This window comes from Ceratotherium simum, chromosome 32 (genome assembly GCF_057802395.1).
Source record: "Ceratotherium simum simum isolate JZ-2026a chromosome 32, ASM5780239v1, whole genome shotgun sequence".
NCBI classification, from domain to species: Eukaryota; Metazoa; Chordata; class Mammalia; order Perissodactyla; family Rhinocerotidae; genus Ceratotherium; species Ceratotherium simum.
The window spans coordinates 17,213,427-17,236,170 of record NC_141931.1 but is presented as its reverse complement, the minus strand read 5'-3'; the positions used below and the strand labels follow the sequence as shown (position 1 = coordinate 17,236,170).

The 22,744-nt window shown below is 41.0% G+C and overlaps 1 protein-coding gene across 1 annotated transcript in view; it reads right to left on the bottom strand.

Annotated features, from left to right (window-relative positions):
- Positions 1-17,242, bottom strand: part of ST8SIA6 (ST8 alpha-N-acetyl-neuraminide alpha-2,8-sialyltransferase 6) — a 116,912-nt gene extending 99,670 nt beyond the window's left edge. Inside the window, exons 1-2 of the mRNA XM_087420900.1 lie at positions 17,142-17,242; positions 16,504-16,602 (exon numbers count right to left, since the gene is read on the bottom strand). Coding sequence (XP_087277026.1) covers positions 16,504-16,602; positions 17,142-17,242 — 200 coding nt within the window. The remainder of the gene's footprint in view (positions 1-16,503; positions 16,603-17,141) is intronic.
- Between the last annotated feature and the right edge of the window lie 5,502 nt (positions 17,243-22,744).

Genomic DNA, 22,744 nt, shown 5'->3' with positions numbered 1-22,744 from the left:
CCAAACTCCATTCTGAAGTAGTTGCTGTTGGACTGCCACTGATTTAGTGCCAGCAATCTCCAAGTCTCATCTCCCACCTGTGTCTGTCGCCTCCTGCACAATTGTAATGACGCTTACTCCGACCCCCACCACCCCCAGTGTGTCAGCGGGGGGCCCCCAGGTGAACCTAGAAGCAGAGCTATCACTGTTGGGGCTCATCCCCTGAGGGGAAACGGTTAATTAAAACACTAAGAGTACCAAATATATTTGCAGCTGTTCCTGCCCTTGATTCTGCTATAAAAATCCTCATCTTCAAGGGTACACAGGGACTCACCCTTGGCGCCCAGGAGCTAAAACTCCAATGTTAACCAGCCCTGAATGCTTTATCTTCTCCCCTCCTAAGGAGGAAACTAATGTACTCTGGAGCCAACGTAAAGGTCATTGACAAAGATTATGCATCCTCCTTAATGCCCTAGCATTTCAACATGTCACAGCCTTATTAAACCCTAAAAAGGAAAATTCACAAAGTAATTCTACCACTGAAGAGAAGCCCAAGGGTGAAAACTCAAATCCTGACAAGTGAGATTGAAACTCCCTAAACAAGAAGGCTTGTAAATATCATCAGGAGGAGGATAAATTCCCTGATGTAAATCGTCGGAGTTAGTGATCTGGCTAACAGGTTTTATTCAGTCCCCATTTCTCCAGCATCACAGCCACAATTTGCATTCACCTATGAGGTGTCCCAATATACCTTCACTAAATTACCTATGGGGTATATCAATATCCCCACCATTTATGCAGACAGGACCCTCATGGGCTTGCTCTGTTCTCAAGCACCCAGCTACGGCCTTATAATGACAATATTCTACTGAGGAGAGAAACTGACGAAGCTATTGCACGAGGCATTCGAATTGTGATCCAGGCTTTGACTAACTGCAGTTGAGTCACTGCACCCCAAAAGATCCAAGTTCTACTACCTTAGATTTGGGGGCATCATTTGGCCCCAAGAAGGCTGCTCCATACCAGATCCAGTCAATAACCTTACTCCTAACACTCTCAAACAAGCCCAACATCTACTTGCCTACTTGGCTTCTGGAAGCAACATATTCCCCACCAACACATTTCATTTAAATCTATTTAAGCAATCACAAGAAAATCGGCTCAATCTGAATGGAGCTCACTCCAACAACAGGCCCTTGAGGCCACCCAAAAAGCCATCCAGCTAACAATGCCACTAGTCCCATCTGGTGGCTCCTTTACTGTGGAAGCCCTAGCCACTAATTCTCAGCTTTCTGGCGTTTCCTTGCCCAAGTCCATGGATCCAAGAAAGACTGCCCCTTGCCTGGCCCTGTTGGCCACTTGCAGGGTTCCTTGAGTCCAGGAGACAGGGAATCCATTTATTTTATGGAAAACAGCACTACCATCACATGTGATGGAACCCACTGGAGAGCTGCTTCTTTCCATCCCATTGCCAAGACACAGCTGATAGACGATGGGATCCAAGGGCCAGTCACTTTGGTACTAGAGTATTCTCTCAATAAATATATTCATTGTCCATGTTTTTACAGACTCCTGGATGGTAGCTAAAGGACCCACTGTTTGGTCTAATCAATAGGCACGAAATAGATTTCACATTCCAGATTGTTCCCTATGGGGCCTTCCACATTGGGAATATACCACTGCTCAGACCTCACATATTATAATTAAAGTCTCCCTTGTCTCAATTCATACAAAAGATCCCATGGAGGAGGCTCATTTTAATGCCATAGCTGATCAACTTGCTCATAGTTCTTACATAAACTCATATAGCACCCCCACTCCCTTGGTTCTAAAGGCCTGGCCATTGCGGCCCTTGGACCCCTAAAGAGAGGGCTGAATGCCACGGCACCCCCGTGCCGCTGGCTCTAGCGCAAACCCCAGCCTCCCAATGTGATTTTTGTGCCCTGTTCTGCTCCAGCATCATGGCCAGTGAGGATCACACCAAGGAGCAAATATCCCCTCACTAGCAAACTGATTTTGTTGGGCTGTTGCCCCAATCCACAGACACAAATTCCCATGCCCTCACAATGATTAATACTTACATGGGTCTGCTTTGGGTTTATCCTTCCCAGCATGCTGCTGCTGACACATGTAAGTCTCCCCAAAACTCTGTTAGTTCCCTTTGGGCCCCCAGATATCATCCACACTGATCAGGGTGCACACTACTTGTTCAGTGTAGGCATGGGTCTTACAACAAGGCATCACCTGGAATTCCATTTTTCCTTTTGTCCACAGGCAGCAGGCCTAATAAAGAGTCTTAATAAACAGATAAAATAACCTACTCAAAGACGTCGTCTTCAAATTACAAAATGGACATGGTCTCCCACGTGGATCTCTCCTTTGCCCTCTGCCTTAGTTACCTTGAACTCCTGACTTTCAGGTCTTATGACACCCTACCAAAATGTAACCAGCGTCCCTCTTCTCATTCTAGCCATAACAGGGAATACCGCTCACCTACCGACTACAAAACCCAAATCCCCTTTCCCACTTAATAATAACTCCCCATTCTGCCATACCTTCTCAAACCTGGAGCCCAGACTGAGGCAGATAATACAATAGGACTCACTGAAAATGAGGCCCCTAACTCCCAAAACAGGCTATTCTACGTGCCTTAGAAACCTGTCTGCCAAAGCCTGCTGTTGTTCCCCAGTATGATGGTTTTAAAGGTTGGCTAACTGGAGGTCCTTCTCTGTAGGAAACAGAAGTCTTGGCACCTTCTTTTAAACTGTAACAGTGGGTCTCACCACAATCTCTGCTATAGCAGACACGTTAGGTATTTTCAATTGTAAAACTCAGCCTCAACATTCCCTATAACTGTGTGAATCTTTCATTGAGAAAAGAAGATCTTAAATTAGTTCCCAGCACCACTATTCTTAAACAAGATGCCAGCTCTGGCTCCAATCCGTTACTGTGATTTGAATGGGGGATTACAATAGGATTCGGGATGGCAATGCCCATGGCTCTCATAATAATAAGAAACAAGAAATTACTCCGTAACTCCTGGAGCCAAAGGGATACTGATTTTTAGTCACTTCTGTAATAATTTCTCAAATGTAAAACTTTGCCTCAAGGTCTTAGGGCTACCCATGAACTAATAAGAAGTCTACAAACCTCCCGTGCACTCACTACTGTCTCTCTCTGTTCCAGAACTTTTCCTGGAAAGCCTTCCTTCCCTCCCCTCACTTCAAGACTTCCCTGCCTGTGGGAGTAATACACCATTCTTTGGTCAGACCAAATGACTTCTGTCACGAACTTCAGTAGTAGAACCTAACCTCTCAATTGAGTTGTTTGTCTTTGTGTTATTGAGTTGTAAGAGTTCTTTATATATTCTGCATACAACTCTTTTATCGAATATATGATTTTAAAATATTTTTCTCCCAGTCTGTGGCTTATCTCATTATATTCTTAGTGGTATATGTGGAAGCACAAAAGTTTTTAATTTTGATAAAATATAATTTATCAATTTTTTCCTGTATTGATTACACTTTTGGTGTTGTATCTAAGAACTCTTTACCTAATCCAAGGCCGTGAAAATTTTCTGTTTCTTCTACAAGGTTTACGATTTTAGCTCTTAAGCCTATGATCCATGCTGAGATAATTTTTTGTGTATGGTGTCAGGCAAGGGTGGAAACCCATCTTTTTGCATGTAGAGATCCAATTGCATGTAGAGACGATCCTCACTCTGCCATCTGGAAGTCCTACCTCTAAATTTGTTAATTAATTTAAGTAAGTTTCATTTTAAAGAATCTGTCACACTAATAAAATCACATTTACATAAAAAAACTTATCTGAAAGTTCCACATGTAAAACTTTCCCCAAACAGCAGCTCTATTCTGATTTTTATTGTTTTCATAGCGAAGATGATATAAAACAATCTTTTAAATGTATTACATGTCTTATTCCCACCACTCTTAAGAAAAATGGAGAAAACCTTACAATGTTGAAAATTTTGTAAAATCTAGATTTTTTTCAGATTGTTAAGAGCTTTTTCTAAAAAGCACCCTATGGTTTACAAACATGAGTAGTTAATACATTATATAATCTTTTTTTTTTTTTTTGCTGAGGAAGATTCGCCCTGAGCTAACATCTGCTGCCAATCATTTTTTTTTTTTTGCTGAGGAAGATTCACCCTGAGCTAACATCTGCTGCCAATCTTCCTCTTTTTGTATGTGAGCCGCCACCACAGCACGGCCACTGACAGACAAGTGGTATAGGTCCGTGCCCAGGAATCAAACCAGGGCCACTGAAGCAGAGCATGCTGCACTTAACATCTAGGCCACCGGGGCTTGCCCTATAACCAAATTTTTTTATGTGGAGACCTCCCAGCTTAGAATATGTATCTTGATTTAAAAAGATCTTTCAGCAGAAGCCCAGCATAAACTTGGGTAACACTGAATTTTTGCTTTGGACATGCATTTTTTAATCATCATTTATCTAAAGTTACATTTCTATAAAAAGTTTCCAATGATCTGTGGTTTTACAAAGAGTTTTCAAACGCCCTCAGAAGTAGGGGTTCTAAGATGGACTGCAAAGATATGTGATCACTAATCTCTAAATTTTTTATTAGAAAAAATTCTTCTAAGTACAAATATCATAAGACTTCATGTCTGCTTACTCATATTCTTTGTTAATGTAAGTCCTTCCTTTAAGAAATGATTATAGATATGAGTTTTCAACCCTCCAGGTTTAATCCATCCTCTCCCAATTGCAAAATTTTATTTTATATACTCATACAAGTACACAACTATAAAAACAAGTTTTGTTGTCATTGGTATTCTACCATGTAAAACTCACTACGTGTCTCTCTTGCAATGCAACATGATAAAGTGTACCTCCAAAAACCTAGTACCATCATTGAGACAAGGCAACAGACTCAAATCCCAACATGCTGGGGTTCCAGATTATAGTGGAGACACTGTGGTGAAAGAAACAGACAAGGTACAGATCTCAGCAAACTACCATCTACTATGTGATATTCCCCAGACATAGAAAATATGAGTGCTTTGGTATCCCCAAAATGAATGGGGAGTGTTGGATGAATTCCCAAATCAAAAACACAAAAATTTGCCCACAGACTTAATGTGCAAATGGTAAAGCTATGCTGACAAACATAAAACATAAAATATGAGTATTCCCCAGCAACAACAAAGTAGCAAATATATTATAAAATATATACTATAGCATTAAAAGACACATCTCAAACATAAAGTTTTGGGATCATACATTATATCCCATGGAACAAAGAAATAATGAGATGCTATCTCAAAAAAAATATATGGAATATTGAATGTATCCAAAGACAGCATGTGAGGGTACCACTTGCTTTCCAACTCAGATTCCAGAAGTCAGTTGAGAGATTTTTAATCATTTTCAAAATTAATGGTCTTTACAACCTACAATTTCAGTTTTTTGGAATACAGTTTAAAAATTATATGTTAGAGAATTCTAATGTTTTTACAATAACTAGTAACAATAGCTAGCAAGAGAATGGAAATTATTTTACAATAATTTCAAAAGCACAGGTTATGCCCTATAAAATTATCTCTAGAAATAATTATGCCCATGGACACAAATGTTCCCAAGAATTACTGACTGATTATCTAGGGCATGTACAAAGAATTCTTATTAGTACTTCACGAAACAAAATAAACTTTTTTTTTTTTGCTGAGAAAGATTAGCCCTGAGCTAACATCTGTGCCAATCTTCCTCTACTTTATATGTGGATCGTCGCCACAGCATGGCTGACAAGTGGTGAGGTCTGCACCCAGGATCCGAATCCGTGACCCCGGGCTGCCGAAGCAGATCACACTAAACTTAACCACTAGGCCATGGGGCTAGTCCCCCAAAATAAACTTTTTTAAATCTGAAAGTATAGACAAGATAGATTTAACTGCCCTGGATATGCTAACTTCTTAAGTGTGTGCAGATGAAGATGCTACTTTATCTGTACTTTATTGATTTCATGACTATTCATAAATAAACATCATCTTAATGGCAAAAGAAGCTATAAAACAAGACCTCAGGACACAAGAACACTTTCCACAAGTTTACTCAAAGCATCAGTGGCTCTTTAAAGAGCTTCTTTTTCTGCCCTCAAATGAGAGGCTGTAGAAGCTTCGCACCCTTAAACCACAGAGCAGCTAATACCTGTGGCTCCGAAAAGAATCACTGCGCCTGGCAGATATTTATTTCCTTTTCTTCGCTTCAGATCCCTTCAGTTGTGTCCAAGCCTCTCCTCTCACTATTTGCTCTGTTAGCACCTAATCTCCCAGAATGTTGGTGCTTCTCTATAACTCCCCCCAAAAGTCTTCGTTCCTCCTACCTGGCAGTCAAGCTTTTCTGTTTGTTTGTTTCAAATTCACCCTGATGCCTGTTGGCGCAAGGAAAACGTCTGTGAAGGGCACGGTGAATTAATACACAAGGCCAGACAACACCAAGGCAACCTTGATTTATGTCGCAATGGAATCACCTTTGCTTTGACATATGTGCGTGAACAGTATTGTCTGCCAAATGTCGCCTCTCAAGTCATATAAACAAATACCCCAGCCTCTTTGTGAAGGGAGGCTCTGTCAAGGAAGTGGTGGAGTTCTATGAGCGTAACAGAAAATAAAATGCCACCTCCAACAACCTCTGATAGGAGAGTTGGGCCAATCAGACACCATTTCTTTGTGAATTTCTGATCTCCTCATCCACCTACCTCACAAAGCAAAGGAAACAGCAGGACATTTCTTCGTGCCCTTCAAAGTCATCCTGGCTTTCCTGTCCACATGTCAAAGTGCCCACAGAAGCCCAGCAGTGACTGCAGCCCATATTCTGAAGCCCTCTCTCTGTGTCGGCTTCCCTGGACAGTCGTGCCATGCAGCTTTCACCAGACCAGAGCAGCCAAAGACGTGACATAGGCACCAGAGACCAAAGGGACTGAGAAACGCCGATCTGGGAAGCACCAGTGCAACCCATTTCCAAACAGGGAACACCAAACAACACCAGAGCAGAAAGAGAGAAGATCTCCCCCTACACCTTGAAGGAGAAGGGCTGCAACGAAGACACAGAATTAGGAACTAGAGGCAGAATGCAAGATTTAAAGCCTCGTTTCAAGTTATTTCAGAAACCAGACTCAAGGCAACTTTAACGAGTTCTGAATTTTTAAAATCAGGACACATATAGTGTCATTACTTCTAAAAGTGAAGAAGGAAAGACACAGAAGTGAATTATATTGTTCTCGAAAGTAAAATTCCCTCACCTTCATCCATTTGGGGGTGGGGGGAGGAGGTAAGGGGGTGACAATCAGCTGGTCCAGAGTCATGCTGAGCTATACCACCCTTTTCACAAGCTCTAGTTCACGCTCATCTTGCATTTTCTGAAGCTAGCAGTTATGATCCCAGTGTGAACATAGACAACAAAAAATGTCGAATAAAACATTATTACAACTTTCAGGATAAGACAGTAGAGAGTAAACAGTGCCTGATTCTCCCTCCTCCAGACTATTTATAGTCTTACGAAAGTACACAAGTCTACACACAATGACAACCACACATTTGGACGGCAACAGATAGCTGCTTCAGAAATTCATCAGGTTCGGGGAAGAAATGCTATTCACGAGGGGGCATATGGAACCACGTGGAGGAATTACCAGCAGTGGATGTCAGTTTTCACCTCTGAAATGGAGCAGGTCCAGGGAGGAAAAAACGAGAGTGGCTTTGATCTTCCTCCCACTGTCTACCTTTCTTTACCTGAGCAGAGACAGCCTGCCCCAACTAGAAAATCAGGTCGCTGCCCCCACACAGGAAGGACCTACTGCTTCCTGAGGCAGCAGAGGCTGTCTGGGTGCTGTGGTACCTGTGTTCATCCACTGCTCTCTTCCTACATCCTCTTGAGATTGTATCTCTGTTACCTTACATTATAGAGCAACACTGAAGCAACGGAAGCAGACGGAACAGCAAATCAGTCCTTGCACCCCAGGACATGAAGGGGGTGGCAGGCATGGGGAGACCTCCAGGAGCCCAGCTCTCTCTGGGTTTCAGGGAACCATTTCTGGCAACAGCAGAGGCCCCGATTGATTAGGATCACCCAGGATTATACATGCTTTCTGACAGTCATGTGATCAAGACATGGAAAGAGGTAGCTTTGAGGTCCAGTATTTAAAAATTCAAACTAGTAAATTTTATGTTACTTGTATCGTACCCCAATTTTTTTAAAAACTCAAATTATGTTGGGTGTATTTTACTATAATTTTTTTTTAAACTCGAATTTCAAAAAATCAGAGGGATCTGTGGCTCAGCCTCTCATCTGGCGCGTGCTCTAAGAAGGGGAATCTTTCAGCCCCTGGTGGGAGATGCAAGGAGTTCTAAGGTGTCCTGTCTGATGAGCACAAGGCCACAGAGCATCCGCTTCATTTGACACTGTCCAAATTTAAAACAAGCCAAAAAAAATCATAAAACTTATGAAAAGATTCTCTAACTCAGGGGTAGAATATTGTTCTTAAGATGCCGAGAAAAATCATACTTTTGAAAAATATTTACTATAAGACGGAAGAAATCTTTAGAAAGCATTTATTTTCACATTCTCCATAAAATACAAGAAAATGTGAAGTAAGAAATGGAAGGGGAGATTTAAAAGGTTACTTAGATGCTTTCTATGATGTAAACTGATGTGATAAAGTGCAGGCTGAGAGAAGAAAAGAATTGTAAAGAATAAAAATGTAACAGATTTACAGCTTTAGATAGAGCAAAACAGAGAATTGACACTACAGAAAAATAATTCAGTAATGTGGACGACAAATTTGAGAAGCCATGCCAGAGGGCAGAGGAAAAAGACAAAGAGAAAACCAAAATTAGAAGGAGAAAAACAGCTGTTTATGTGGGAAAGGGGTGCTGAGGTAGACGAACAGCGATGGGGACAGAAAATGAAGACCCACTTCACAAAAGACAACCAGAATACGTGGAACACATCAAATAATAGAAGATATAACACAAATTTTCTTAATTTAAAAATAACCAGGCCAGGAGATTAAAAAGGTTTACAGACAAAATTAAAAGAGGTCACTGCATAAACATATCACTGTGAATTTTTAAAATGTTAAGTATAAGAAAAAATTCTGTTAGGATCCAGTAAAATAACCAAGCAGCTTACTTTATTTTTTCTTCTTTTGCTGAGGAAGATCAGCCCTGAGCTAACATCTGTGCCCATCTTCCTCTGTTTTCTATGTGGGTTGCCACCGCAGCATGGCTGACGAGTGGTGTAGGTCCGAGCTCGGGATCTGACCGCGAGAACCTGGGCTGCCAAAGTGGAATGCGCCAAACTCAACCACTAGGCCATGGGGCCAGCCCCTCAAACAGGTTACTTGTGAAGAAATAAAAGTAAGATTTGCCCTTATTTCTCTTTCAGAGCCCTAAAAGCCAGAAAAGAGAGGAACAGAATCTTACAAAAATTTTAAGACAGAAAAGAAAAAGTGGAGTTGTGATGCAATGATTCCATATTCATGGATGAAAAGTAAGTATCACATCCTCAAATATCTGAGGTTTCAGAAACACTATTATCTACATTCCAAGGCTAAAAATATTAGATTTATGCCAGTGACCAAGAGAGGAATGGAAACAAAGAATTAAAGATATGGGGAGGGGATCATTTATAAGGACAAATGTCAAGCATTGAAAAGAGAACTTAAATAGTATTTCTAGCTTGGTAAGCAAGACTTTAGTTCCAATTAAAAAAAAATCATCAAAAGAGAAAGTATGTAATAGAATAATAATAACAATAAAAAGTCCACTCCTTTTTGCCATGTGCCAAACAAAATTCTAGATGGAGTAAAGATTTATATACTAAAAAATGAGAGATGTACACTTACCTCAGGGTAGTAAATATATCAATAAATTATTAACAAATTTATCAAAATTCCAAAGCAGAATTAAAAAAAAAAGTAGATATAAGTGATATGAATACAGAAAGGTTGGAATGTCTACAGATTAAATAAACACAGACATAATTAAGTGTTAACTAAATTAGAAAATCAATTTAAATGCATGGCAAATAAAAGTTTTATAATTTTGATATTTATAAACGTCCTGTAAAGAAGAAAAGAGAATATTTTGATGGAAGGGTAGACAAGGATATGAAAAGCCAATTTAGAAAAGAAAAAATATGAATGGTCAACAAATATCTTAAAAATTAGACACAATAGTAAACAAATAAATACAAAGTAAGACATCCACAAAATACTATGCATTGAGGACGAAATTAGAAAAAATGAAAAGAAATTCTAATGCACAGAACTGGCAGGAGTTTGAGTCAATGGTACTCTCATGTACTGCTAAAGGAGTATAAACTGGGACAACTATTGTTCTTGTTGTACAAGTCATAGCAACACTCTAAAATTTGATATATTCTTTGATCTAGCTCCTCCACTTCTAGGAATTTATCTGAATAATCAAGAATGTGTGCAAACTGCTGGTGGGAGTGCAAACTGGTGCAGCCACTATGGAAAACAGTATGGAGATTCCTCAAAAAATCAAAGATAGAACTACCATATGATCCAGCTATTCCACTGCTGGGTATTTATCCAAAGAACTTGAAAACACCAATGCGTAAAGATACATGCACCCCTGTGTTCATTGCAGCATTATTCACAATAGCCAAGACTTGGAAGCAACCTAAGTGCCCATCAAGGGACGAATGGATAAAGAAGCTGTGGTATATATACACAATGGAATACTACTCAGCCATAAGAAACGATGAAATCCAGCCATTTGTGACAACATGGATGGACATTGAGGGTATTATATGCAAAGTGAAATAAGTCAAAGGGAGAAGGTCAAATACCGTATGATTTCCCTCATTAAGTAGTAGATAACAACAACAACAAACAAACACATAGAGACAGAGACTGGATTGATGGTTACCAGAGGGGAAGGGGGGAGGGAGGAGGGCGAAAGGGATAATTCCGCACAAGTGTATGGTGATGGGTTGTAATTAGTATCGGGGTGGTGAACATGATGTAATCTATGCAGAAATAGAAGTATAATGATGTACACCTGAAATTTATACAATGTTATAAACCAATGTTACTGCAATAAACAAAAAATTAAATAAATATATAAATAAAAAGAATGTGTGCAAGGCTATAAAGCTGTTCATATTAGAGTATAAATCAAAATAAAAAATAATAAATAACCCAAGTGTACCAAAGGAAAGAATAAATAATTATAGTATACGCATACTTTCAAATACCATGCTCTAAAAATTATGTTGTAGAAGAACACTAACAATATGAAGAAAAATTCAGATGTTGTTAAAAAAAAATGTTACCAAAATATGCATAGCAAATCACTAGATATGTGCAGACAAAAGGTACTGAAAATATGAATAGTAGCCATCTTTTGGGTGTTGAAATGACAGGCGGTTTTCCTTTTCTTTGTGTTCATCTAAAAATATACAATAAAATTTCTGCAATAAGGCTCCCTACAACGTGAGTTGGGATATAACACAATTGACTCCTGATGTCTGCCCTTCACAGAGCCCCAGTTCTCAAACAGGAACAAGTCAAAGTTCTACTGCAGGGAGAAAGGGTCACAGGAAGGGGAAAGAAAGGCCATTCAAGGAAATAGCAGGCCATCCTCTCTAGGAAAGCAGAGAAGTGGAGGTGGAATCCCCATATCTCTGGTAAACTCATAGTCCAATCATCCCAGATGAGCCCCATGAGGCACCAACTAACCAGGACATTCAAAGAATAGCTGCTGCTATCCAGAAAATACTAGACAGACAGAGGATCCCAAATCATCACCACGGATGTTAAAGCCAGAATGGACACTGCCAGCAAAAGGTGCCAAACCACAACCAGGACCTGGATAGTTCCCATGGAGGGACCCTGGAACACCAAGCCAGTAGGTACACAGACTTGCTCTGGCCATGTCATTACTCTTACAATAATCCAACCTCTCATTTATTTTATTTTCTTATTTTTAATTTATTTTATTTTATTTTTTATTTTATTTTTTCCCCCAAAGCCCCAGTAGATAGTTGTATGTCATAGCTGCACATCCTTCTAGTTGCTGTATGCGGGACGCAGCCTCAGCATGGCAGGAGAAGCGGTGCGTCGGTGCACGCCCGGGATCTGAACCCGGGCCGCCAGCAGCAGAGTGCGCACTTAACCGCTAAGCCACAGGGCCAGCCCCAACCTCTCATTTCTAATGACTGAATATTTGGGAACTCACTTATGACATTATGGCAGGATTTCATTGTTCTTTTATAATCAAAACTGAAACTAATATTATTTAAGAAAAAATATTAAATCAATATTTAAGAAAAAATATCCCAACCGCTTGGAAATTTAAAAGTATTCTCCTAAACAACTATGGAGGTAAAACAAAAAAAATTTAATGTAATTATAAACAATTTAGAATATATTTTTAAAAATTAGAACACTATGTATCCAAACTTAAGGAACAGGTCCAAAGCTATATTCAAAGGAAAATTCATAGTAATAAATATTTTTGTTACAAAGAAAAAAAGGAAAGTAAATAAACCAAGCATTCACTTCAAGACATTAAGTTTGGGGGAAAAAAAAGAATGCTATTTTATTTTATTTTATTTTTGCTGAGGAAGATTCGCCCTGAGCTAACATCTATTGCCAATCTTCCTCTCTCTCTATATATATTTTTTTGCTTGAGGAAGATTCTCCTTGAGCTACCATCTGTGCCAATCTTCCTCTATTTTGCATGTGGGTCACTGCCACATGGCTACCGACAAGTGGTACAGGTCCGTGCCCAGGAACCGAACTCTGGCCACCGAAGCAGAGTGTGTGGAACTTAACCACTAGGCCATGGGGCTGGCCCCAAAAATGCTATTTTAAAAGATAAAAGCAACACAAAGGAAACAAAACATGGAAATACATCAGAATTGAGAAATAAATCCAAGAGCTGAGTGACTGAAAAGCAAACAAACCAATGACAGACTTTGACAAACCTTATTAGAAAGAGAAAGAATCCACTGCAATGGGGTCACATTTTGAAAATTATTAGCATACTTTTCTCTTTTGTCTTTCTGACTTTGACCTGACTTTTTCTCTAGTCATGCTGAAGCATCCTTTGTGGGAAGGTATGGAGAGATAAAGACTTTTTAACGAAAGAATGTAAAGAGAAAGGATAAGGTAATATTCAATTTTAGACAAGTAAAATAAGATTTGCTACAGCCCCAAGAGAAGATTTCCTAAATTCCTCTCATTCTCCCTCTTTAGCACATTAACCACCTTACCTGGAAGACACAGGTCCTTGAGTTTTCCCAATCCTGTTACTCCCAGGCCCCACAATTTACCATTAAGGCTTAGGTTTGAGTCAGGCCTGGAGTTTGAGTCAGGACAACAGAAAATATGAGGCAGGGGGAAGCCTGCACATTTCCATCCTAGAACAAGGGTAGAAAGAAGAGAGAGAAAGGAAGAGGGGAGCTTTGGCTTGGAGAGAGAAAGGCGAAGCTAACAACAAGGTAGAGAGGGCTTTGCCTCCACCCCCAGCTAGGACTCTAAGAAGAGATCACCTCTTGGGCAGTCTCCCATCCTGAAGTTAACTTAGAGTAGGGTCATACCTACTTTATGGGGCAAGTGGTGGGAGGCCCTGATATTTAGTTTCCTGAACCAACCTTGGTTCTTGTATGTTTCGATGGAGGGCCAGAAATAGCTGGGAGACTGGCTGTGGAGTTAGCTAGCCAGAGCTGGGTGAGATAGCATCATAGCAAACGTTGCAGTGACAACCCAGGATAGGACCAAAAGAGGATCTTCACCCAAAGGGAGCATCAGGTAGGAGCTCAGGTGAGGCCAAGGCAGTGGGGAGGACCAGCAGGTAGAATGCCTGAGGAAAAAGAATGAACCACAAGCTGCAACTTTCATCATTGGCTACTGACATGGTACCCAGCCAACAGACGGAAAATGGACAACATCACCCTGGAGATTAGAGGAGTCTAAGGAGACCGTGATCAGGAACCCCATCTCTTAAGTCCACCATCACATCATCTAAGCCCCTCTCCCGTTTATATATGGATGCCATCTTAAAGTGAGAACAGATGGTGGAAGCAATCTGAAAGATTGAGCGTTTGTTCCGAGACAGAATAAATATTACTGAAAAGAGTTGCTTAAATTGTCATATCCGACTAAGCTTTAACCTGGACACACACACAGACACAGACACACACACACACACTCTTGCCCAGCACCTATGAAAGCCTGCACACCAGGAGATTAAGAATGTGGCATTCTAGGGCCGGCCCCGTGGCTTAGAGGTTAAGTGCACATGCTCCACTGCTGGCGGCCCAGGTTCGGATCCCGGGTGCCCACCAACGCACCGCTTCTCTGGCCATGCTGAGTCCGTGTCCCACATACAGCAACTAGAAGGATGTGAAGCTATGACATACAACTATCTACTGGGGCTTTGAGGGAAGAAAAATAAATAAAATTAAAAAAAAAAAAAAAAAAGAATGTGGGATTCTAGATTCATATGGCCTGGCTCAACAATTTGTCAACTCTGTGACTTTGGGCAATTTACTTAATCTCTCTTCAGCTTCCTCATCTATAAAATGAGGATAATAATAGTTTCTCTTAGTGTTTTTTAAGGATGACGTTAATAAATGTAAAGTGCTTAGAGTAGTGTTGGCTATCTTTATTACTGTCAGCATCACTATTATATTATTACTTATATCTGTTACTTAGAGTGTGGGGCTCATGGAGGAAGATCAGCTACAGAAAAATGAAGAAATTACTATTTCTCTACAAAATCAAGCAATATGGATTAAAATTTGCACCCCTGCTACATAAATATTCAAAATCAGAAGTGATCAAGAGGATATAAAATAGATCAAAAGACAGATTTTAAAAAACACAACAGAATGGTATAAATAAAAAATCTTAATAAAATGGACTACATTCAGGAAAAAAATATGAATTACCTCTATTAGCTCAAGAAGTATGCCAAAAGAAACTGAAAAATTCATCAAAGAATTGCCTCAAAATAGATCTAGGACCAGATCATTTAATTTGTGCCTTATTTCAAACTTTCCCGAAAGGGGAACCCCAGAATGTATAATAATCCCTGGACTTGGAAAAAGATGGAATGCTCCCCAGTTCATTGGAAAGCTAGGCTACCTACGGTACACAACCCTGCATAAAATAAAACCATAGGCCAATGTTTTTCTCAAAAGTTTGGTTATTCCAGGATTTCTCGGTGCCTCTAATATGCTGTGAAATTTCACTAGGAGGGTTGTGACAGCAGTGTTGTCTCTGCACTTCAAGATTTCTTTCAGGCTCCCCCAGACCTTTCTTAGGATCACACAGGAGCCTTGAGTCATGCAATCAGAAGATTAAGATGGTCCCACAGCCAATATACAGAAGAATACATAGAGGAAAAGGGATTCACAAGAGATAAACAGAGAAAAAAAGACAGTATACAAAGTTGCAGTAATAACAGCAGTGCTGAGGCACAAACCAGTACATTCTGCTGGTGAAAATGTAAATTGATTCACCTCTTCTAGGAAGCAACTGGCTATGTATTTAGAACCTAAAATGTACATACTCTGACTTAATAATCCAACTTCTATGACTCCACCCTAGAGAATTAATTTAAAATGAAGATAAAGATTAACATACAAGGATGCACTTAATAGAATTATTAATAGCAAACAAAACACCAAACAACCTAAATCTCTAAAACTGGAAACAGTTAACTAGATTATGACACATTCATATGATGAATTAGGCAACAATCAAAGCAATGTTTTGGGGGAAAATTTTAATGACATGCATATGTTTATGATTTTTTAGGTAAAAAGGCAGAACACAAGCTACAAAGTATGATCTTAAGTATATTTTTAAAAATATATGTATATAAGAAGAATATAGACCAAAATCTTAAAATGATCTCTGGGTGGGGACTCTGAATCTTTTTTTATACATTTCTCATACTACCTAACTTTCTGCACTAAGTATGTATTATTTTTATAATCAGAAAAGAGATAAAAACCAAATAACGATTGTACGTGGGTAAATACTCATGCGAGTGAAAAAGAACAATTTTAAGTCTCTGTTCACTAGGACGACAACACTGTCAACACTGCACAGAATTCCATCCTCCTAAACGTGAATCTTAACACCGTGCACTTCAAAGCATAGAAGACAGAAAGCAAACCAACCCAATTCCTCAAGAGACAGGCTGAGCTGCGTCTCTGGGAGGGTTTCAACTATCGAGAGGGGAACTCAGCGCCCCTTTTTTAAAGCGCAGCTGTTTTAGTATCCCCCTTGGTTCACCTGGAGGAACAGGCGTTACAGGAGAGGTTGAGGGAGTGTGAGGAGTTACACGCGCGCGTGCACACATTCTCTCTCTCTCTTACACACACACACCCCCGACACACTCAAATCCACTCAATCGTGTTGTCCCAGCCAGACAATTTGAAGCGAGTCCTGCGGCCGCAGCCACGGAGCCCCCTCCCTCGGCCGCCCCGCGCCGCGGGTACCTGTTCGTGGTGCGCGGCAGCGGGGTCGCCGGGCTCCTGAGCGTCCTCAGCGCGGCGGGGGTGCCGTGGGTGGCCTCCCTGCTTTCCTCTACCAACAGCCTGCACAGCCAGGAAGAAAACTAAGTTGTTACACCTCGCAGGGAGCAGCTGGCTGGCAGGCTCGGCAGGAGCATCGCGCTCGCAGCCAGCCGGTCGTCCTCGCGCGCCCTGGCTCCCCCGGGCGCCTCCCAAACCCCGGAGTTAGAAGAGGCTTAGGGCGGGAAGGAAGGGAGAGCACGGACCAGAAAGGAGAGTCCGCGATACTGATGGGGAACCCGACGGCGGGTCCCGCTCTGCAGCTCCCTCACCCAGAGCGACGCAAGCTGGAGTCCTCGCAACCCTGACCAGTCCCTCCCGCCACAGCTGGTGCCCTCCTGGTCCAAGTGGCGCCCCTCTGATAACCCCTGTCTCCTGGAGGCCCCCACCCCACCCTCAGGCCGCCGCTGCCCGTCGGCTTGTCCTCGCAGAGGCCAAAAGTCTGCGCGCCCAAGCGGAGCGGCTGGGGTGCCGGGGGCGCACGGCGGGCGCACAGCGGGGCGCGCGGCGGGCGGGGGGGTCCCGGAACGCGCGGGTCGGCCCGAGCGCGGCGGGTGGGTTACCTGGAGCCGGCGGGCGCGTCCGTGGAGCGCCAGAGCAGGCGCAGCAGCAGCAGCAGCAGCAGGCTGGCGAGCAGGGCGAGCAGCGCGCCCCCCGGCCGCATCCTGAGCCACAGGCGCCGCCGCCGCCGCTGCCGCCCCGGCGAAGCGCAGCCCGGGCGGCCCCGACTCGCGGCTCCTGCTGCCGCCGCCGCCGCCGCCGCGGCCGCAGCCACGCACACCTCCAGTGTCCAAACGCGGCGGGGACGGGCGACGACAGCGCGCGCGCGGGGTCCCCAGCCCAGCCTGGACAGTCTTTGGGGAGCAAAGGAAGAAGCCGAGCGCTGGCTCTCCCCCTTCTCCCACGCAGCCCTGGACCGCCGAGCTTGGCTCCCGGATGGCGGCGACGATCCGCCGAGCTCGCCTCCTCTCCTGCCGGAGGCGCTCCGAGCTGCTGCGGGCTCTGGTCGCCGCCGCCGCCGCTGTCGCCGCCGCCGCCGCGCGGGGTCACCTGAAGGTTGGGGCTCGGGAGCTCGACTCCGTGCTGATTGGGCTCCAACTTTTCTGCGCTTTCACCTTCTGTGAGTGCCCGCGTGCTCTCCTCCGAAGCCCACGCAGCCCACGCGGGCACAGCACGGCCTGCATCCCTGCGGTGGAGCGCAAGGACTCGGAGGGGCGGAGGAGGAGAGATGAAAGGGCCCACTTCAAAAACTTTTACAACTGTGGAGTCGCTCTGCTGGATCGCAGAAAGGCTGCCAGGGACTTGGAAGTTGGGTGGATCACAGTACGGAATAGCAATAACGTCCCCTTGCTTAAACGCTGGTTGAGAGGCACAGCGAATCGATTCCCAGGGGTCATGCAATCTTTACGGGTCCGCGAACTACCCCCTGCGAGCCAAATTCGGCCCCTGCCCGTTTTCCTAAACCGTTTTATTGGAACACCTCCATGCCCATTCTTTGCATTTGCAATGGCTATATATGGCTGTATCATGCATGACTGCTTTTATGGTACCAGGGCAGAGTTGAGCCCTGGTGACAAAGATCGTATGGCCCACAAAGCCGAAAATATTTACTATCTGTTCCTTTTCAGAAAAAGTTGGCAGACTCTTGGTCTAAATCATATTGGGCTATATGTTATTGGTTAGTATGTCATTTATTGCAGGAGAGTGATCTGATGACAATGTGAAATAGTTTGGCTCATCAATTACTGATTTGGGAGTGGGCCTCTCTTTCAGCCGGAAGCTGTCCTGTCCACACGTGGTCCAGGGACTGCCCAGGACCCCACTGGAAAACCTCCTTAAGTTTTGCCCTTGACTCTGGTGCCCTGAGGAACATCAATAAACCGTAAAACCCATAATGGTTATATGGGGGCTCATTAGACTATTCAATCCACTTTTCTATATATTTGAGATTTTTCCAGAAGGAATTCTTGGACTCTACTGTCTTGTGAGTTCCTTGCTAAAGGTACTTTGAAAGGCTTTAATGAGTTAACTTTCCCGAGTATCAAAAATATTTATATTTCAACTGGAGTCTCCTAGAGACATGCCTAGGTCTTAACCTGAAAGACCAGTGTGAGAGCCTTTTGGGGAGCAAATGGGCCAGGCAGCTCATAAAGCTGTTGCCAGTGGTTTTGTCACCTGAGAAATAACTACATATATCAAGAAGAGAAATACAAGGCTGCCTAGTTCCTTTCTGCTAATTCATCACTTAATTAAAAATATTTAGTTGATAACTAACCAGAACTTTGCACATAGTAGTGGATCAATAAATGTCTGGTCAATGAATAAAACACCTCGGAACCAATGCTATTCTTAAAGAGAAAAAGGTGTAAAAAACAGAAAATAAATGTGACTGGAAATATGATTTCCTTCCATAGCTCATTACTGCTGTTAAAGTATGTACTAATCAATAAAGAAAATTTGCTACTTTTATGCAAGACTGACATTTTTAGGAATCCAGCTGCTTATCTTAGCACGATAAAGTAATGCTGTATTCAGATAGTGCTAAAATAATAAAGTCATCCAATTCTACGTGCTTGAAAGTTTAAACATTCTGTTAGATAAGTAGGATATGGCACAATTATCTTGAAAATAAAAAAGTTGTCTGGATTTGGAAGATAGTCTAAATTTTATTTCTCTTAGAGCAAAAGACTTGTACAGACAACTCAGGATGAAGATGGTTTGCAGAAAAAGAAAAAGGCATTATTGTATCAGTCAGGAACCTGCAATTTCACCTAATTTACTAAAGTTTAATATTTCAGCACAGCTGGGCTTAAGGCGACAGCAGAAGAGGCAGGCTTGCACTGGGCTTCCTAAACACCGTTGCCACAAATGAAGTTACTTTTTATCAAGCCAATGGCTATCAGCAGGTGACTCACAAAATCCCATTTTAATTGGAAAACCAAGTGTAAATTTGCAATGGGAATTCTGAACCAAGTGTTAAAATTTGATAGTAGAGAACTTCACCACAAGCTTTGAAATTGAAGACTTGGGTAGGTAAAATATGAATTATCTTTCTTATCCTTGAGAGATAAAAGCACCTGACAAAACATGATTCCTTAAATATTATCAGGCATAGAACCAATACTGGAACACTGTGCATTTGTTAACTTAACATTAGCAAGTTTGACCAGAAACCCCAAAAATCTATGCCATGAAATAATTTAAGATACTGCCAAGGCCCAGAATGGAAACAGAAACTCAGGCCAACATGCAGAAGCCCAAGTTGGTGCATGAACTTACCTCACTCAGCCAGGCTGCTCAGCATTCGCCTCTCCTTTCACCTTTGTTAGTCATTATTCATTATCACAAATGCCCTTACTTTCGTAAAATAACAAAAAATGATTGCAAAGTTTTGATATATAAAAAATGTCCAAGGAATTGAAAATCTTTCTGGAAGATGCGGTTTCTCATTTTCATGTAAGTTTTTAAACTTTTCCATAGGCACGGATTTGGGGATTCATGAAGAAGAATCCCAAATATCAAGTGTCTGCTATATGCACTGGTATACACCAGTGAGAACCCTCTATAGCGGGAAAGAAAGGAGCACTGTGAGAAACACAGAAAATTGATGCACCAAAGAGTCTTTTCTTTCCTTTGGGTGACATTTTTCTCTCTCTGTCTAGAAAGGATGGTTTCTGATGTCTTCAGGCTGCTTGATTGGTTTTAGCAATATTAAAGATTTGTGAGGACTGCAGGACAATAGCGCATTCATAAATATTAAACTATTCCTTGGGGGAAGAAATTCATAAGGACAGTACAACCAAGGTTACATATTTTCAGTAAATCATAGGATATAAATAAAAGTAGAAATAATGTCAAGAAATCAACAACTTTGTATGTGGAGAGCTATGCTTTCAAATATATTTTATTACAGATTTTGGCTACTGCTAATTGAATATAAAAAAAAAATCGAAGCAACTCCATTTTAACTTTAAAGATAGAACACCTAGGATCATATACAAACTCCATATAGGTGTTATATATATATATAAGAAATCCAATTTGTAGTATAACTAAAATTACAGAACAAAAAAATAAGTTATTAGTCACAGTATGAAATCGATTTTTAATGTATAAAACGTTTAATCTTCTGAAACTGCTCTCCCTGAAGTCCACTTAAAAGATCATAAAAGACCAAAGAGAGAAATGGAAGCTATAAAATAGTCACAGTCCCATTCCACTGACTCCCAAGAATGCCCACTAAAGGTGAACCAATTGGACAAGAATGTCAAGTTCAAGACCTATCTCCCCTATATATGACCTTCGATTTATTGGGGGGGAAAATGGAAAAGTTTTTGAAGGTCCTACTGATACTTAATTTGGAAGAGCAAAGGCTGGGAGCAGGTCACAACAAAAATGAGTAGCCATCAGTGTGAATGGCCAGGGCCACAGAGTTCAAAGGGAGATGGTGATCAATATTTCTGTTTTCAGTGAATTCCGCTTTCTAGCCAGAGGAGTGATAGCCTAGAGACAATGCTAATCTTGAAGAGAGATGGTATAAGAGAATTTTGTAGCTACTGATTAAAGTCAGTTTATCAAAGAAAAATGAGCACATATTCTACATAGTCGATGAACAAAAGATTCTTCAGCCATTGGTTTTACACTGAATTGGCCTCTCCAGAGTATCCTGCCTAATTCCAGAGTTTGCAAGACTGGGCAGAACTCCAGTTGCTTCAACAGTTTGGGGGGTGGGAACTGTGTGTGCAGAGATAATATACCCAAACCTACCATATTTCTTTCCTCAACTTCTCTTCCCCACCCCTTCATTCCATACAACCTAAACCAGAAGCAGATAAATAACTAGACAAAAAATATCCAATAGCAAGTCCTTAAGGCAAAACTAAGTTTCAATAAGTGAGCAAATACTAAGGACTGACAGAAATTTTCTATTGACAATATTCCTGGCAAGTAGCAGAAAGAAACAGGCATGACTCCTTTCAAGATGAGTAAACAGAAAAAAAATTATGCAAAATTTCTGCAAAATAAGAGATAAAAGGAAGTAAATGTAACCAATAAAAAGGCAAATAAAATATACATTGGAGCAAGACTTACTCCAGGAAACAGCAGAAAATTCAAGCAACAATTACCTCACACTCCCAGGAAATGAAATATAATATAAATATTCTGATAGAAGAACTCAAGGAAGAAATAAGAACTGAAAGGAGAGATAGCAAAGCAATAGGATGAAAAGTGAGCTGACAACAGTAAAAAACTAAACAAAACAAGAAAAACATTGTAGAACTTAGAACTATGTTAGAAACCTGAGGAGCAGAATTAAGATGCAAAAATCTGAGTCAATGTCATAGAGATTAGGTTGATGAAAATTGCAGAAAACACAAAGAAAAGGGACAAGGAAAATACACTGATTAGGAAACAATTGTATATATCAAAGATAGATACCCATCATGTAGGTATTAATGGTTCTTTTTCAAAAGTATAACAGTGAAATATTAAAAACATTTTGGGATATAATAGAAGAAAACTTTACTGAAATAAAGAAATATATAAATCTGCAGATGTTTTATGTTCTCGTTGTCTGAACTCAATATGTAAACTCGTGGTGTTCCAGAGAAATTTAATAGAGAACAACTAACTTCATGATTTGTCCTCTTTCACAGATTATTCAAAAACAAAGAATGAATCCTAAAAGCATCCAGACAAAAGAGATAGGTAAAAATTAGACTTAAAAGGAACAAAACTATATTTACAGAGTTTTTAAGCAGAAAAGGTGTGACCCCAAAATTCTATACCCAGCTAAGATAGTTTTCATAAATAAAAGCAAAAATTTTTACATATGAAATTTTCAAATATTCAAGAACTTAGAATGTATAATACTTATGTATGTATCTTGGGAAAAAATCAACTTGAGTCATAACCCAGCCATAAAACATGAATCAAAATAAGAAATTCACAATGAAGAAGTTTTGATCGTAAAGAACTGAGAAGAAAAATAGATCATTCTAAAAAAAGAATTGAGTCTCAATAATATAATTCCACAATATATGTTACATTTTCTTTAAAAATCGCTACATAGAAAATAATAAGTTGATAGCCTACATCTGGGAAGGAAAATTCCAGTTTGTGGTAAATTGGGGAAAATATGAAAAAAGAAGAATGAAAGATGTAG